This window comes from Cyprinus carpio, chromosome B4 (assembly GCF_018340385.1).
Source record: "Cyprinus carpio isolate SPL01 chromosome B4, ASM1834038v1, whole genome shotgun sequence".
Classification (NCBI taxonomy): Eukaryota; Metazoa; Chordata; class Actinopteri; order Cypriniformes; family Cyprinidae; genus Cyprinus; species Cyprinus carpio.
The window spans coordinates 4,928,290-4,943,480 of record NC_056600.1 but is presented as its reverse complement, the minus strand read 5'-3'; the positions used below and the strand labels follow the sequence as shown (position 1 = coordinate 4,943,480).

The 15,191-nt window shown below is 38.9% G+C and overlaps 3 protein-coding genes and 2 long non-coding RNA genes across 7 annotated transcripts; 1 reads left to right on the top strand and 4 right to left on the bottom strand.

The window, feature by feature from the left end:
* Positions 1–124: 124 nt before the first annotated feature.
* On the bottom strand, positions 125–779 carry LOC122137137. The gene is made up of 3 exons (XR_006154637.1): positions 638–779; positions 266–345; positions 125–185 (listed from the first exon to the last, which is right to left on the bottom strand). It is a non-coding gene; the product is annotated as an uncharacterized LOC122137137 (long non-coding RNA).
* Positions 780–1,514: 735 nt separating this feature from the next.
* Positions 1,515–8,645, bottom strand: LOC109069515. The gene is made up of 5 exons (XR_006154627.1): positions 8,504–8,645; positions 7,407–8,127; positions 5,598–5,974; positions 1,720–1,808; positions 1,515–1,599 (listed from the first exon to the last, which is right to left on the bottom strand). It is a non-coding gene; the product is annotated as an uncharacterized LOC109069515 (long non-coding RNA).
* On the top strand, positions 5,640–10,685 carry slc5a8 (solute carrier family 5 member 8). The gene is given in 13 exon segments (XM_042722753.1): positions 5,640–5,981; positions 6,124–6,189; positions 6,267–6,318; positions 6,718–6,785; positions 7,415–7,569; positions 7,980–8,120; positions 8,212–8,339; positions 8,490–8,580; positions 9,170–9,279; positions 9,364–9,431; positions 9,514–9,600; positions 9,981–10,326; positions 10,405–10,685. Coding segments are annotated over 13 exon segments (1,935 nt in total).
* A 95-nt stretch (positions 10,686–10,780) lies between these two features.
* LOC122134059 (LYR motif-containing protein 5A-like) lies at positions 10,781–11,743 on the bottom strand. Of its 2 annotated transcripts, none has more exons than XM_019086141.2 (3): positions 11,693–11,743; positions 11,329–11,412; positions 10,781–11,131 (listed from the first exon to the last, which is right to left on the bottom strand). In XM_019086141.2, exons 1-3 carry the CDS (start codon positions 11,726–11,728, stop codon positions 10,919–10,921), a joined length of 333 nt encoding a protein of 110 aa, XP_018941686.2. In that variant the 5' UTR covers positions 11,729–11,743; the 3' UTR covers positions 10,781–10,918. The 2 variants fall into 2 exon arrangements, with proteins under 2 accessions (XP_018941686.2, XP_018941683.2); XM_019086138.2 differs by having other exon boundaries at positions 11,670–11,711.
* A 62-nt stretch (positions 11,744–11,805) lies between these two features.
* usp18 (ubiquitin specific peptidase 18) lies at positions 11,806–15,078 on the bottom strand. 2 transcript variants are annotated; one of them, XM_042722707.1, is made up of 10 exons: positions 14,798–15,078; positions 14,555–14,651; positions 13,720–13,856; positions 13,560–13,639; positions 13,321–13,455; positions 12,902–12,997; positions 12,620–12,766; positions 12,390–12,533; positions 12,259–12,302; positions 11,806–12,102 (listed from the first exon to the last, which is right to left on the bottom strand). In XM_042722707.1, exons 1-10 carry the CDS (start codon positions 14,859–14,861, stop codon positions 12,006–12,008), a joined length of 1,041 nt encoding a protein of 346 aa, XP_042578641.1. In that variant the 5' UTR covers positions 14,862–15,078; the 3' UTR covers positions 11,806–12,005. The 2 variants fall into 2 exon arrangements, with proteins under 2 accessions (XP_042578641.1, XP_042578642.1); XM_042722708.1 differs by having other exon boundaries at positions 14,555–14,648; positions 14,798–15,076.
* Positions 15,079–15,191: the final 113 nt, after the last annotated feature.

Genomic DNA, 15,191 nt, shown 5'->3' with positions numbered 1-15,191 from the left:
GCGGAAGTTTGTGAAGTCCGTCCGCTCAGCGAGTTTCAGCACATGGTCCAGCTGTTCCAGAAACAAAACTCCCACATCCCCGCTTTCAATCACACTGGTCCTTGGACCTCGAAGCTGCTTTGCAGCTTGATATAGTTCACTGCCTCCCTCCTCATCATCTTCATCGTCTGCCTGAAGCTCTTCCTCTGAGAATAAATATTTAAGCATCTTTAAAGTGAAGACTACAGAGAAGGTCTAACAGGTCAACAACTCAATGAAAACTCACCAGTTAGACCAGCAACCATCTCCAGATTTTCATAATAGACCTTCCAGAAAGACTTGTTGTCCATTTCTTTAGCGTGGGTCCTGAGCAAATGAAAGTATATTAAACCAAGGCAGAAATAATAGAGAAACAGAGAATATTGTTGGAGACACAGGGTGAGCATATGAAAATTTAAAGGCAGAAGATCAAAAATAAAACAAGCAATGGCAGTTAGTATGATACTTACACCAAAAGATCAATAACTGCATCCCAGAGAGGTCGGAAATTGACAAACAGCATTGCAATAAGATAGAGAAGAGGAACCTGTAAAACACAAAAACACCCTTAACAACGATTTTCAAAAATAATTCATATGGAGTAAAAGGCAGTAGCTACCTCATGGAAAGGTCCCTTGGGCAGACAGGGCTGCACCAGGTCATGACGGAGTTTACGAAGATGTAGCAGTTTCTCCCGGTATTCCTGCACTGTGGCTGGGACCTGCTCTGCCTGCAGACACACAGCGAACACCGTCTGCGCATTTGAGCTCTCCTCTCCCTAAACAAGATATGACATGAGTTGATAAATAGGTACATGTGCTTTTCACAGCCATTGCTGTTGGAAAATCTCATAAATGTTACCTCTGCTGGTTTCGGAAGATCAGCCTCAAAGTTAGACATAATTCTGAGGGTCAGCAAACGAACCTGTGGAGGATAAAAAGAAATTGAACTTGTAAAATCCGCAATTTTAAAACATCAGGGTCCACAGATGTTCTAAGTAAAGGATTTCCACAGATGTTCTAAGTAAAGAAGGTTTATCCATGATTTTTATTGTCATTTGTGAAGACTGTTTAATGATTTTTTTGTAAATAGTTACAGAAATAACTGCAAAAATGTCCATAACCCTGAAAGATTTAATACATTTATATAAATTTTCCAGGACTGAAATCAAATTCCCAGGTTTTCCAGGACTGTGGGATTCCCACTTAAAAACACCAACCCTCACTGGGCTAAACCTCACCTTGGAAATGTTAGAAGAAAAATTGGAATGCAATATCTGGTACAATTCCAGCAGAGAATCATGGGACAGCTGAGCCGAGCAGCCGCTGAGTGCCAGTCTGGTGTAGTACAGATCTCCTAACAGCAGCGCTGAAAGATCCATGGGGAATTTCCTGTAATGAACACAAGCAAAAATGTTTTTCTATATGTTCCTAATTTAATAAGCAAGGTCCATTTTTCTAGAATGTTCAGATGTAATTACTGAAGCACATACTCGATGATGTTTCTGACCAACTCTGCAGGCAGGAGTGACTACCGCTGCAGACTCCTTGAAGCTGAGCAGGGTGCTTAGAGCCTGTCGCGCTACAAACAGAAGGACGTATTAGGATTAAACTACATCTTTCAAAATTAAAGACTGAACATTAAAGCTTGTAACAATGTGATTGAGGCTATCAATCAAACACACACACACACTTGACTGACCTCTCCCTAGAGTTTCACTGCACACCTCTCGCAGTAATCTGTTCAGTAGTGCAGTGATGGCCAGTATAATGCTTGATGCTTCTAACGGTCTGCAAAACATTTTAATGGTTGCATATTTACACAAATACCAAAGTACAGAGCAAAAGACTATTAAAAGACCAAATACAAAACTTTGCACACTCACTGAACTAAAATGAATCAACACTAAACTAACTTGAGATGAGTTACGGCTTAGGATTATTAAAAGTAAGAGTATTTTGGTTTGCAATGTCATTGTTTTAAAAGAAACATGGCTACACAACGACGTACCTGATAATGAGCTATTGAGCTAACCGGACGCTACACGCTCCGGGCAGATAGAACAGCAGATGACCGGCAAGACAAGAGGTGGTGGATTGTGCATTTATGTTAACAAAGCTTGGTGTACGAACACTGTCATTGTTGGGAAACACTGCTCAGCTAACCTAGAGTTTCTCATGGTTAAATGTAGACCTTTTTATCTGCCGCGGGAGTTCACTTCCACCATAATAACTGCAGTCTATATTCCACCGGATGCTAATGCCAAGCTTGCTTTGAACAACTTCACGCAGCCATTAGTAAACAACTGGGACTGCTCGCACCCGGAGTCTGCTTTTATTGTCGCGGGTGATTTTAATCACTGCAGGCAGCTAAAGTAACAGTGCTCCCCAAATTTCACCAGCATGTTTCCTGCCACACCAGAGGAGACAAAACACTTTGGATCATGTTTACACAAACATTGATGGCGCTTACACCGCGACCCCCTCCCCCACCTCGGAACAGTCTGATCACCTTTCTTTGTTTCTCACCCCAAGTATTGTACCCCTCATCAACCGTGTGAAGCCATCAGTGAGAACCATCAAAGTGTGGCCAGTTGGAGCAGACTCTTTACTTCAGGACAGACTTTCAACACACGGACTGGAGTAGGTTTGCTTCTCAGGGTTTGCCTGTGGCTCTCACACGGACATTGATATCTATACCTCCTCTGTACTGACTTACATCAACACCACCATTGACAGTGTTACATCAGAAAAACAGATCACAACATACCCTAATCAGAAGCCATGGATGAACAAGGAGGTGCGAATTCTGCTGAAAGCCCGCAACACTGCCTTCAGGTCATGATGACGCTCAGGCCTACAGTAAATCCAGGGCTAACCTGAAAAGGGGCATCAAAAAGGCCAAGTATGCTACAAGCTGAAGGTAGAGGAACACTTTTCCAACTCTGACCCCCGACGCATGTGGCAGGGCATCCAGGCCATCAGTGACTACAAGCCAAGCAACTCCACCCAACGGTCACGGACGTTTCCTTCCTTAACGAGCTAAATGGCTTTTATGCTCGCTTCAACAGCGACAGCAAGGAGACGGCCACCAAACCACACATTCAGCAGATCACCAACCTCTCAAACTCACAACCTCCACAGAATGTCACACTGCATCTAGCCGGATCAACGCACACAAGGCTGCCGGCCCGGACGGCATTCTTGAGTGGTGCTTAGAGCATGTGCAGAGCAGCTTGCAGGGGCTCTTCACAGACATTTTCAACCTGTCCCTCACCCAAGCAACTGTGCCAACATGTTTTAAGTCCACATCCATTGTGCCAGTACCGAAACACTCCTCCCCGATGTGCTTAAATGTACTACCGCCCCGTAGCACTCACCCATCATTATGAAGTGCTTTGAGCGATTGATGTGATCCTAGCACACCTCAAAGACTGGCCTCCCACACACACTGGACCCTCATCAATTGCCTACCGCAGAAACAGGAGCACAGAGGATGCAGTATGCACAGTGCTGCACTCTGCACTCACACACCTGGACAATAACAACACATATGTACGGATGTTGTTTGTTGACTTCAGTTCAGCATTTAACACACGTCATTCCCTCCAAGCTGACCACAAAACTTGGAGACCTGGACATTAAACACCTCCCTCTGCAACTGGATCATGGACTATTTTCTGACCAACAGGCCTCAGCATGTTCGGTCAGGCCACACCCACTCCACCACCATCACACTTAACACCGGCGTACCACAGGGCTGTGTGCTGAGCCCATTCCTATAATTCCTCTACACCCATGACTGCAAGCCTGTGCATGGATCAAACTCCATCATTAAGTTTGCAGATGACACCGCGGTGATTGGCCTCATCAGTGACAACGATGAGATGGCAACTAGCTACAGGGAGGAGGTTCAGCACCTGGCCACATGGTGCGCTGACAATAACCTGCTTCTTAACACCAGTAAAACAAAGGAGCTCATTGTGGACTTCAGGAAGAAGAAAGGAAGCACGCATGACCATAGACAGTAAAAGAAATGGACACAGCGACCCCATTGGAACTCAATTGAGACAAGTGAAGCCCGTTTTTAGCGATTTTTAGAACTTCCGTTTCTGACGCGCAGACTCAAACTAAGCTTGATGACGTCAGCAACCTGTCTGACAGATGTAAATCTTCTAGTAGCTGTGCGTGCAAACTGCCATGGTTAATCTTGCAGAGACGGCGAGCTTGAGCGGGGAGTTCTTTGGCGTGAGTGAGCAGGAGTAAGTATTCTGATTAATTATTTTGTATAGTATTTTAAAAATGTTACGCCAGGGCTTCTATGGGGCTTCTCTCTTGACGTCTCCCCGGTTGCCTGCGAGCTTTGAATGCACTCTCAGTGGCTTATGATATGATTGGTTGAATGGTAAGCTCGCATCTGATTGGCTAAAGAGTACGACAGACCCACGTGGGAAGAGAGCTCTGCCAGGAAAGTCTCAAAAACATAAGATTCGTAGTAAATGACGATTTGTACATTCAGACGTACATTTTAAACATTCAAAGGTTTTTGTGCACAGTTGTATATCTACGAATTGTGTTTTGCATTTGTGAAATGTATTTTATGAATATATAATTTTATTTTGCGCATGTGAATTGCTTTTTGTGAATATATATTGTTTTCACGCACTGTGAATTTTTTTTGTGTGTACGTGCATTAGGTTTCATGCATGTGAAATTGTCTACGCATGTGTGAATCGTGTTTTTTGCGTGAATTATATTTGAGACTAATCTGTTTCCATACCGTATCAGGATGTCAACATCTTGAATGATGCATTATGGGTACACTGGAGCGTTTTACTGTTTTTCAAAATAAAAGTCTTCTTCATTCAGAAAATCATTTGGAAAGACTGTATCTTATTTTTAGCGATACTTAAAAGTTCTTAACTGTTTTTTGGGGGGGGTCTGTATCAGTTATTAAATACATTTTATTATATATATATATATATATATATATATATATATATTACTATATATATATATATATATATAATATATATATTAAATTTATTAGAGGTAACTGGGAAACAAAACTATGACAAAATTTTACCTGTAACTAACTATTGAATGTAATTAATATTGAATTATATGAATGTATTAATATGAATATTTCTTTAACATTTGCTAACTTATTATTCATAATCTAATTTATTTTATGCTGAACATTATTTCCACATATCCCATTTTTCTCTAGAACTAATAAAGCTGTATTGTATTAATTTAACCTATAAACAGACACACAAAAGATTAGTAATATTGGGAGGGGTGATTATTAATAGGGGGTGAAGTATCTATTTGTAGAGCATCTGTATCTATTTGGGAGCAGTGCAGTATAAGTAAGGAGGAATGAATGAGATGGGGGCGGGATGATGACAAGCATGCAGCTCCAGGAACAATCACAGTGAGTAACTTTGGCAGAGACTCTCTGACTGAATAAACACCTCTTTCTGTCATGACTCAATCTCTGGGCTAACAATCAGCTTTCAGTGAGTAAATTCCTGATGCTTACTGATAATATTTTGCAAAAAGAGCCTCAAAGCCTACCTTGTAAAAGACCCTCTTAAAGAAGTTCAGACGTGCACCAAGATGTCAAGTGCGGCGTCCTTCAGTGTGTGGGACTATGTGGTCTTCACCTTGATGCTGGTGATCTCAGCAGGCATCGGGGTTTACTACGCCTTCAGCGGACGAGGTCAGAGCAGCTCCGCGGACTTTCTGGTGGGTGGACGGAGTATGACGGCGGTGCCGGTGGCTCTGTCCCTGTCAGCCAGCTTCATGTCAGCCATCACCGTTCTGGGGACCCCGGTGGAGGTGTATCAGTACGGAGCCGTCTTCATCCTCATCTGCTTTGCTTATGTTCTGATGGTGGCTGTGAGCTCTGAGATTTTCCTGCCGATCTTCTACAGACTGGGAATAACCAGCACCTATGAGGTGAGATGACAGGAAAAAATTAAATAATGCATAAAAAAACCTTTTCATTGGTAATCTAAAATAGTGAGTTTTTTGAGGTATTTAAAATGTTTCAATTATGCATTAATTCTGTAACTTTTTTGTTTTTTTCCTTTGTTTGCAGTATCTGGAGATGCGTTACAGTAAAGTAATTCGACTATTTGGGACAGTCCTGTTTATCATACAGACAGTGAGTGTTTGCTTGTTATTATCTCTCTTATTAAATCATACAGTGAATTCAGTGTACTATTTTGCATCTCTTCTCAGGTGTTATACACAGGTTTGGTTATTTATGCTCCGGCTTTGGCTTTAAACCAAGGTAGGATTTTTTCTCGCTTCTGTAATTAATTAGATTAATCTTATTCTTGAAGCAGTTTATACTTTGCTCCCTTCACTTTTAAAAATAAAGGGTCCAAAAGGAGAATTTTACAGTAATGCCATTGAAGAATTTTTGTTTTTTACCCAAAGGACCCTTAAGTGAGCAGTTCTTAAAAAGAACCATTTATTCTTAACATTTTAAAGAACCTTTTGTGGAATTGGAATGTTCCATGGATATTAAAGGCTCTTTATAGAACCATCAATGCCAGTAAAGAAGCTCTATTCGTAAGTGTGTGAGTGAAATGGCTTTATTTGTGAAGTGTATGGTGTAACAAGTATGCTTGATAGTGCACAGTGCTGTCTGATCAAGTGCGCTCTCTCCCTTCTCTCCACTTCTCAGTCACAGGTGTAGATCTCTGGGGTGCCGTCATGTCCACCGGAGTGGTTTGCACTCTCTACTGTACATTAGTAAGTTAGAAGGAGAGTAGTGTTATTTTGGTGTCATTGGGATAATAAAATACTAAAGTATTAAACACAAAGGTTTTATTAATATGTTGAATTAGTTTTTATTTTTATATTTTCCATTTTCATTTCAGTTAAAGTTTTAGTATTATTTAGTATTATATATGTCTATATAGTTTTTTTTTCTTTTTTTCAGTTTTAGCTGTTTTAGTACTTCAAGTTGAACTAAACAACACAAATGTTTTCTCTGCAACTAGCAAAAACAAATTAAAAAATTATATATATATATATATATTCTATACATTTTGTTTTATTTCAGTTTATATTTTATTTCAGTTGAGTGAAAATATACAAGCTGTAAAGATGAAAAGTTTTAGAATCCCTGCTATATTAAAATTATACAGAACACTCTTAAAAATAAAGGTTCCAAAATGGTGTTTTTGCAGTGATGCCATAGAATACCTATTTTTGTTTCCAAAAGAACCATTTTGAAGAACATTTTAAAAATCTAAAGAATGTTTTTCAAATATAAAGAAACTTTATTTTGAACAGTGTAGTAACACTTGTTAGAATTGGCATTGTATGTATATATATTAAAATGTGCATCATAAAGAACTGTCCCTTTACCCTGGCAGGGCGGTCTGAAGGCAGTGGTGTGGACGGATGTATTCCAGGTGGGCATCATGTTTGCGGGGCTCTTGGCTGTCATCATCCAATCAGTGCTGCTGCAGGGTGGGATCTCCACTATCATCAGTGACTCCGCCCAGGGCGGGCGGCTCAACATATGGGAGTAAGTTATGACATGACTGACAGGTACAGGAATGCATAATTAAAAGGATAGTCCAGAGAAAAATGTACATTTATTCAGTCATCATTTACTCAGCCTCATGTCGTTCCAAACCTGTACGAGTTTCTTTCTTCAGAGTAACACAAAAGAAGATAATGTTGGAAGAATGTTGGAAACTATATAGTTTCAGCTTCCACTTACTTCCATTTTATGGTCAAAATATATAACTGAAGTAAATGGGAACCGAAACGGTTTGGTTACCAGCATTCTTCAAAATATCCTCCCTTGTGTTCAGCAGTAGAAAGAAACTCATATAAGTTTAGAGCGACATGAGGGTGAGTAAATGACAGAATTTTTGCTTGGACTATCTCTTTAAATTCTTGTCTTTCTCATGCTGTGTCCGACCCTCTCAGCTTCGATCCAAACCCTCTGAGGAGACACACTTTCTGGAGCATCACAGTGGGAGGGACGTTCCTCTGGACAAGCGTCTATGGTATCAATCAAGCTCAGGTGCAAAGATACATATCATGCAAGTCCATGTTCCATGCCAAAATGTGAGCACTGCACAAATCATAAAATTCTAATTCACGCTAAAAGGAATGCAATATCTCAACCATTTTTCTCTGTGTTTTTGTCTCTATCCAGGGCTTTATACATTAACTTAGTATGTCTCTGGGCTATATCAATATGCTCAGTATTTTGTGGCTTGTGTCTATACTCCTTTTATAAGAACTGTGATCCATGGACAGCAAGAAAGGTGTCTGCTTTGGATCAGGTACCAACCACAACAACAACAATGCATCTCAAATGCAATAAAAATAACTTTGCATGTGCGTCTTATTAAAACTCCCGATAACATTTATATGAAATTTTTGATCTATTCAGAATATGCTACATTAATGTCTCTCTCTATTATATGCAATAACTTATGCCATACCTGGTGTTGGACATCCTGAGTGAATATCCTGGCGTGCCTGGACTGTTTGTGGCAGCAGCATATAGTGGCACATTAAGGTTTGTTCTCTGTTAAGACAACCAGTTCACCCAGATTCATCATTAACTTACCCATAATGTCGTTCCAAACCCATATGAAATTCTGTGGAACACAAAAGAAGATATTTAGCAGAATGTCCAATCAGCTCTTTGCCATACAATTAAAGCATGACTCAATAAATTACCAGTAAACTATAACTCTTGTGCTATATTCTTAAGTCTATTATAATGTTCTGATAGTGTTGTGAGATAACACGATAAAAGGTAAATGTAAAATCAGGAAACACTTTACATTATAATTTCATTTGTTATCTAATTTAGTTAACAAGATCTTCACTCATCTAAAAAGATCTTCAAAATAATGGTTCTTTAATAGCATCTGTGGTTCCATAAAGAACTGTTAACATCCATGGAACATTTCCATTATACAGGTTCTTTATGGTAGAAAAAGTTTCTTTAGTTTTTAAAATGTTCTTCACTCTTGAAAACTGAGAACTTCACTGAAAGGTTCTTTGAGAAACTTAAAACATGGAATGATATGCAAGTGAGTTATCACATTTATCAAATGACCATTTGTGAGCATGTATTATATCATGTTTACTGTCTACAGTACAGTCTCCTCCAGTGTAAATGCTTTGGCTGCAGTAACTATTGCAGATCTGATACGGCCATACCTCAGTCTGTCAGAAAAGCAGCTGTCCTGGGCTTCAAAGGGCATGAGTGAGTGAATATCTTCACTTAGAGCCAATTAATGCAAAATCAATGATTCCACCTACTAAACTAGATGATATTCCCCAATCACAGGTTTGTTTTATGGTGCCGTGTGCATCGGAATGGCTGGTGTTGCATCTTTAATGTGAGGGATGCTACAGGTGGGTTACTGATGAATCTTGTGAAATTACAGGGCGAATGATGGAGTAATCCTAATTTTTCTGTCTGTTTGTTCCTCAATAGGCTGCTATTAGTATTGTAGGAGTGGTTGGTGGACCTCTACTGGGCCTTTTTTCTCTTGGCATCCTGTTTCCTTGCGCTAATGCAAAGGTTTGCATGAATATATTTTAATATGCAATTACATTTTGCTTACACCCTCAGACCATCTAAGATGTAGATGAGTTTGTTTCTTCATCAGAACAGATTTAGAGAAATTTAGCATTACATTGCTTGCTCACCAATGGATCCTTTGCAGTGAATGGGTGCCGTCAGAATGAGAGTCCAAACAGCTGATAAAAACATGGACTCTCATTCTGACGGCACCCATTCACTGCAGAGGATCCATTAGTGAGCAAGTGATGTAATGCTAAATGACATCTAAATCTGTTCTAATGAAGAAACAAACTCATCTGCATCTTGGATGGCCTGAGTCTGAGTAAATTTTCAGCGATTTCGGGTCAACTATTCCTTTAAAAGTGTGGCTGTTTTAGGGAGGTTTAGCAGGGTTGATATCCGGTTTGGCGCTGTCACTGTGGGTGTGCATCGGGGCACAAATATACCCTCCACGACCAGAGAACAGCAGACCGTTGGCTCTGGTGACACACGGCTGTAACTTCTCAGGCAGCGCTAACTGGACTGCAAACACAGAGGAAAATCTAGAAAGGTGGGTTTGCAAAAACAGCTCAAATCAAAATCTATTGGCTGGTACACAACAGGATCCATTTCTTCTCAGGCCTTTCCTGGCTGATAATTGGTACTCGCTCTCATACCTGTACTTTGGCCCATTGGGGACTGTGACGGTCATCACCGTGGGTCTCGTTGTCAGCATACTTTCAGGTGTGAGCCATTCTGATATGAGAAGCACTCTGCTGTCTTTGTTCAAAGTAACTGATGTTTTCTAAGTTTCTCTCCAAGGCGGCAGACAGACGAAAGTGCAGTCTGGGCTTACGATATTAAAAGAAGACCTCACCTTCTACAAAGCCTACAATATACTCAAAGCAAAAGTAAGTATATTCCTTAATGCACGCATATATACAAATATACATTCCCATCACTTTTATCCTTTTCAATTATTGGCACTAAAAGTTTCCGGTGGTGCAGGAAAGTTTGACCTGGACCAGGAGCTGGACAAATCCTTTGGAAAAACCAACTTTGCTTTCTGTGATGTAGAGCTGTCTACACAAACACCTGCTTAGAACATCATAACACTGCAATGTCTTTAAATATACATGCATATGTACTTGTCATTACAAATAACTGTCTATTGTAAATTTAACAAGGACTTAGAATGTAGTAAATATAAATGTTTATGTCCAAATCTGTTATAGTGCAACACATCAAATAGAGACATTCAGAAATGTACAGAAAATAATGATTTAACCTTTGTCACATGTGGCAGACTGTACAGTATATATGTCAGAGACATCGTTTAATGCTCTGGTTCATAGTAGCGTTTCTTCATTGCTCTGTATTTCCTGAGGAAGTAAAGTGCCTCGAGTTCTTTGATCACAAACTCTCCACGGTCAACCAGCTTTTTGATTTTCTCAGGATCGGTGACATCTTTGTTCTTCATGAAAGCTGCTTTCAGACGCTCCCTGAAGTATGTAGTGCCTTTTGGATAGTCCCGTCCAAGATACAGAAGCTGTAGAAAAAAGAAATTCATTATCCAAGCAATGGAAAGTCATCAGGATTGTCATACATTTCTTCCTTCTGTGCTTTTTGTTTAATTTTTGTGACTTGGCTGCCATGCAATGTTGTGTCCAGTAAAGGATGACATAGAGCAGCACTCAACAACATGAAAAGAACAGATGAAAAAAGAAAGAAGAAAATGCTGCTTACATTTTTGTACAATCTTATAACTTCACCTCTCAGTGGATTACTCATTTTAATGTCTCTCTTTTTATCCTGAGGCAGACAATAAACCTAAAACAAACAGAGAACAAACAATTATACACCATAATTTATTGCCTATTATGTTTAATAGCATGAAACACACAAATAGCACAAAAAATGTGAAATGAAATTCTCCTCAAATATAATTCTCCTCATATTGTATTGTCATACTTTATAGATTATTAAGGTGCTAAAAGCCGGTTTATTGAATGGATAAAGTAATCTCCAGATGGATAGTAAAGTTTTCTTGTAAGAAATATGGTTTATGACAACATTTGTTCACCTACAAGATCATAACAGAGGCGTTTACCAGGACGTGCGGGATGCTTTCCAAAATAAAAGTCATGAAGCGCAATGGCTTCTCAAAATAAAAGCCAGGTTGCGTCTTTGCATTTTTCAGAATAAAAGTCAGAAGAGACAACATTATTTCAAAACATTATTATTTTTATTTAACAATATCCATAAATTTCACAAAACATTCTCTGGCAAAATAGCATAATCCTACCCAAAATACTGTCCTATATAAACCCCAATCAACATGAAAATATACTGATTTACATTCTTCAACACCTTTCTCCAAAATATAAATAGACTTTGGTCCTAATCTCGGAATATACTCTGCATCAATTCATATCGTGCTCATTAAGTGCTGCAGTGTTCCCAACAGTTCCAGATGAATTCAAGCTCTTCTTCCTGTACAGAAGCAAGTAGGCTGTGTCTCTAAAAACAGCATACAAAATTATAATTAAAACCTGGAAGATGTCTTAGATGAAATGCAAAGAGAATAAAGTAATTATTTTAAAGATTTGCATTTTTGGTTTTGCTTTCCATTGAAGTGCCTAAGTTTAGAATTATTGATGCTTAACATATCCATACCGATAGGCCCCTCCATATGTTCCCTGCACTTTGGCCCATGTGGACTGTGGAAAATTAAATTATTACACATCAATATCAGTTACATTTCAGTCTTAACTATTTAGTTAAATAAGTCTGTGAGTATCTCTTACTGGTTGCACGCAGCTGTCATCAGCATAATACCATCTGTCCTGATTTGGCCTGATGAAAGCAGTGTAGTGACCAAACATGGCAGGTCCTATGTGCACTACTACTGCATAGAGACTGTAACACTCATCAGCCTTGAGACCATCAGCCTAAAACAAGCATACAACAAATCAAGCATATGACAATATTACCATGACTGTTACTATGTTCTTTACTAAATATATGCAAAACATACATTTTCTGATTGTCCTGCAGCAAAAATGTCATTGCTGAATGTTTCAGGAAAGGTGACTTTGTTGAAGAGTTTCCTGGTGAAACCATTGTTTCTGAATCTTTTCAAGTGGACACACAGAATCGGAGGTAATGAGACAAGTTTCACTTCCTACATGACAGACAAAAAAAAAAATTCAAAACAATTAACTTGGTTATTAGATGAGTTTCAATTAATAAATGAATTAAAAACAATTGAATTTTATTGAAGTTTATTTTGTGATATAATAAATAATGATGAATATTAATTAGTGGATGGCTGCTTTTCATCACACCGTTCACAGTTAAACTTCTCGCTGTCCCGTAGCTTTTGTAGCTGGAAAAAAGAGTTGATGCAGCCTTCCTAAAGAACATAAGGAAGCATAATAAAGCATGATTAACTCAAGATCTTCTACATTATAATGTACATTACTGATGCACAATGACTAAAAATGAATGTAGATTCAAGAATGTTGGTAACCAAAGAGTTGCTGGTAGCCATTGACCTCCATAATATTTTTGTCCATAATACAGAAGTCAATGGCTACCACTGATTGCTTACCAACATTCTTCAAAATATCTTCTTTTGTATTTCTACAGAAGAAGAAGAAGAAGAAAACTCGTACAGGTTTAGAACAACTTGAGGGTGAGTATATGATGATTTAAAATTCACTTTAAATTGTTTACCAGGGTGTTTTCTCCTTCACAGATTGCCAAAGGAAGGCTGAAGAGAGAGCTGGGTGCTCTGTGAATGAATTTGCACTTTGAACACACCACCTGGGTCTCTACCTTTATCTCATAGAGACTGCGGATCTCCTGAGCCTGAAAGAGTAAACAGACAAAGAGTTTAACATAACTGATTATTCTCATTTACACTGACAGTATGCTCAACAAAATCTGTGCATCTATTTTTAATGAAAACCCACCACAGCAGCATCAGACATCTGCTCCTGACTGAGATTTAGGATGAGGTGGAATATTTCATCTGCATCATGTTGAGTGAATGCTACAGCAGAATGACAGAATGACACCACTGAGTGACATTACTTCCGTAAGTATAAGATTTTAGGGTGACATTATGCATACGTCGGATGGCTTGATGGTAGAGGCATTTGAGGAAGTCTTCGTGTGGAGCAGGATGTGATTTGTCCCTCATGAATTCCAGGGCATTCCTCAACTGCCATGGGACATTCCTCTCATCAGTCCCATCTGATGAATGCCATCTTTAAAGGAAGAGTTCACCCAAAAATTAAAAAAAAATAGTTGAAAATTTATGTAGCTGAGTTTGTTTCTTCTTCAGAACAGATTTGGAGAAATTCAGTTTCATCATTTGCGCACTAATGGATCCTCTGCAGTGAATGGGTGCCGTCAGAATGAGAGTCCAAACAGCTGATAAGAACATCACAATAATCTACAAGTAAGCCACACCACTCGTCTATCAATTAATATCTTGTGAAGTGAAAAAACTGTCTGTTTGAGTCCTAAATCCATAATATTGCTTTCTCAAGTGAAAAAAAAAATGTGTCTTGTCAGAATCAGTTGTTAAAAATATGCACAGATCAAGAAAGAAAAACAGTTCTAAACAAATATGTTGATGGATTTTGATGTTAGAGGACAACAGGACATGGACTTTTTCACCAGAAGAAGTGTTGTTATAGATTATAGACTCATAATGCTTTAATGATGGATTTGTTTCTCACAAACACACAAAGTCGTGTGGATTATGAGATGTTTTATCAGCTGTTTGGACTCTCATTCTGACGGCACCCATTCACTGCAGAGGATCCAATGATGAGCAAGTGATGTAATGCTACATTTTTCCAAATCTATTCTGACGAAGAAATTATTTTTTTCTGGATGTCAAAATGAAGCATGGCTAGTTTCAAGTATGCTGCTTATTCAAAAGACAAAAGTGCTTTACTTGTTCAGTATGTCCAGGAGTTCAGTGGTGGCAGAAAAGGACTGAAGCACAGCATTAACACAGCAGGACAGACTGTAGTTTAAAAGGCCCCTTACTTCTGAAACATTAGATCATTATTAGTTCCAGCACTTTTGGATAACCTTCGAAAATGGTTCAAAAGACTGAAATGACAGTAGTTACAGTAGCGGTATTTTTCTTATTAAAAATATGTGATATTATGGATGAAAGTCTCTGATGACCTACCATAATCAAATGATGCAGAGCGGTAGTATTGTCGAGAAGTCATTTTACTGTAATTGCTTCCCATCCACAGACATATACGACTGCAAACGCTTCGCAGTGTTGTATGGAAACCTGATGTGTCAGCATTAATCTGCGTATTGGTTATAGAAAATCAAACTGAGCTGACGAAATATGTACCCTCTTCCAGATACTTCAGCTCCCGTGTTACTCGTAGCATAACAATGCGTTTCATACAGACATAAACAGAAACAGCTGATTTTACTTTCGCTTTCAATTCACGCGTCAGTTTCTGTCACAGATACGAAACTAACGCCCTGTTCAGAAAAAATGACTAGGTAACATTTTTAAAATAACTTTCAATAGTATTGTCATTATTAACAAACATGATTGAATC

Coding starts and splice junctions, on each gene's coding strand:
- LOC122134059 (XM_019086141.2), bottom strand. CDS start 11,728: ATGACTTTTATTTTGGAAAGCATCCCGCACGTCCTG. Junction 11,413..11,692: donor AAAGCATCCCGCACGTCCTG/GTAAACGCCTCT, acceptor TGTTTGTTTTAG/GTTTATTGTCTGCCTCAGGA. Junction 11,132..11,328: donor TTATAAGATTGTACAAAAAT/GTAAGCAGCATT, acceptor TTTTTTCTACAG/CTTCTGTATCTTGGACGGGA.
- usp18 (XM_042722707.1), bottom strand. CDS start 14,861: ATGGGAAGCAATTACAGTAAAATGACTTCTCGACAATACTACCGCTCT. Junction 14,652..14,797: donor CTCTGCATCATTTGATTATG/GTAGGTCATCAG, acceptor CTAATGTTTCAG/AAGTAAGGGGCCTTTTAAAC. Junction 13,857..14,554: donor CTCCTGGACATACTGAACAA/GTAAAGCACTTT, acceptor CTTCCTTTAAAG/ATGGCATTCATCAGATGGGA.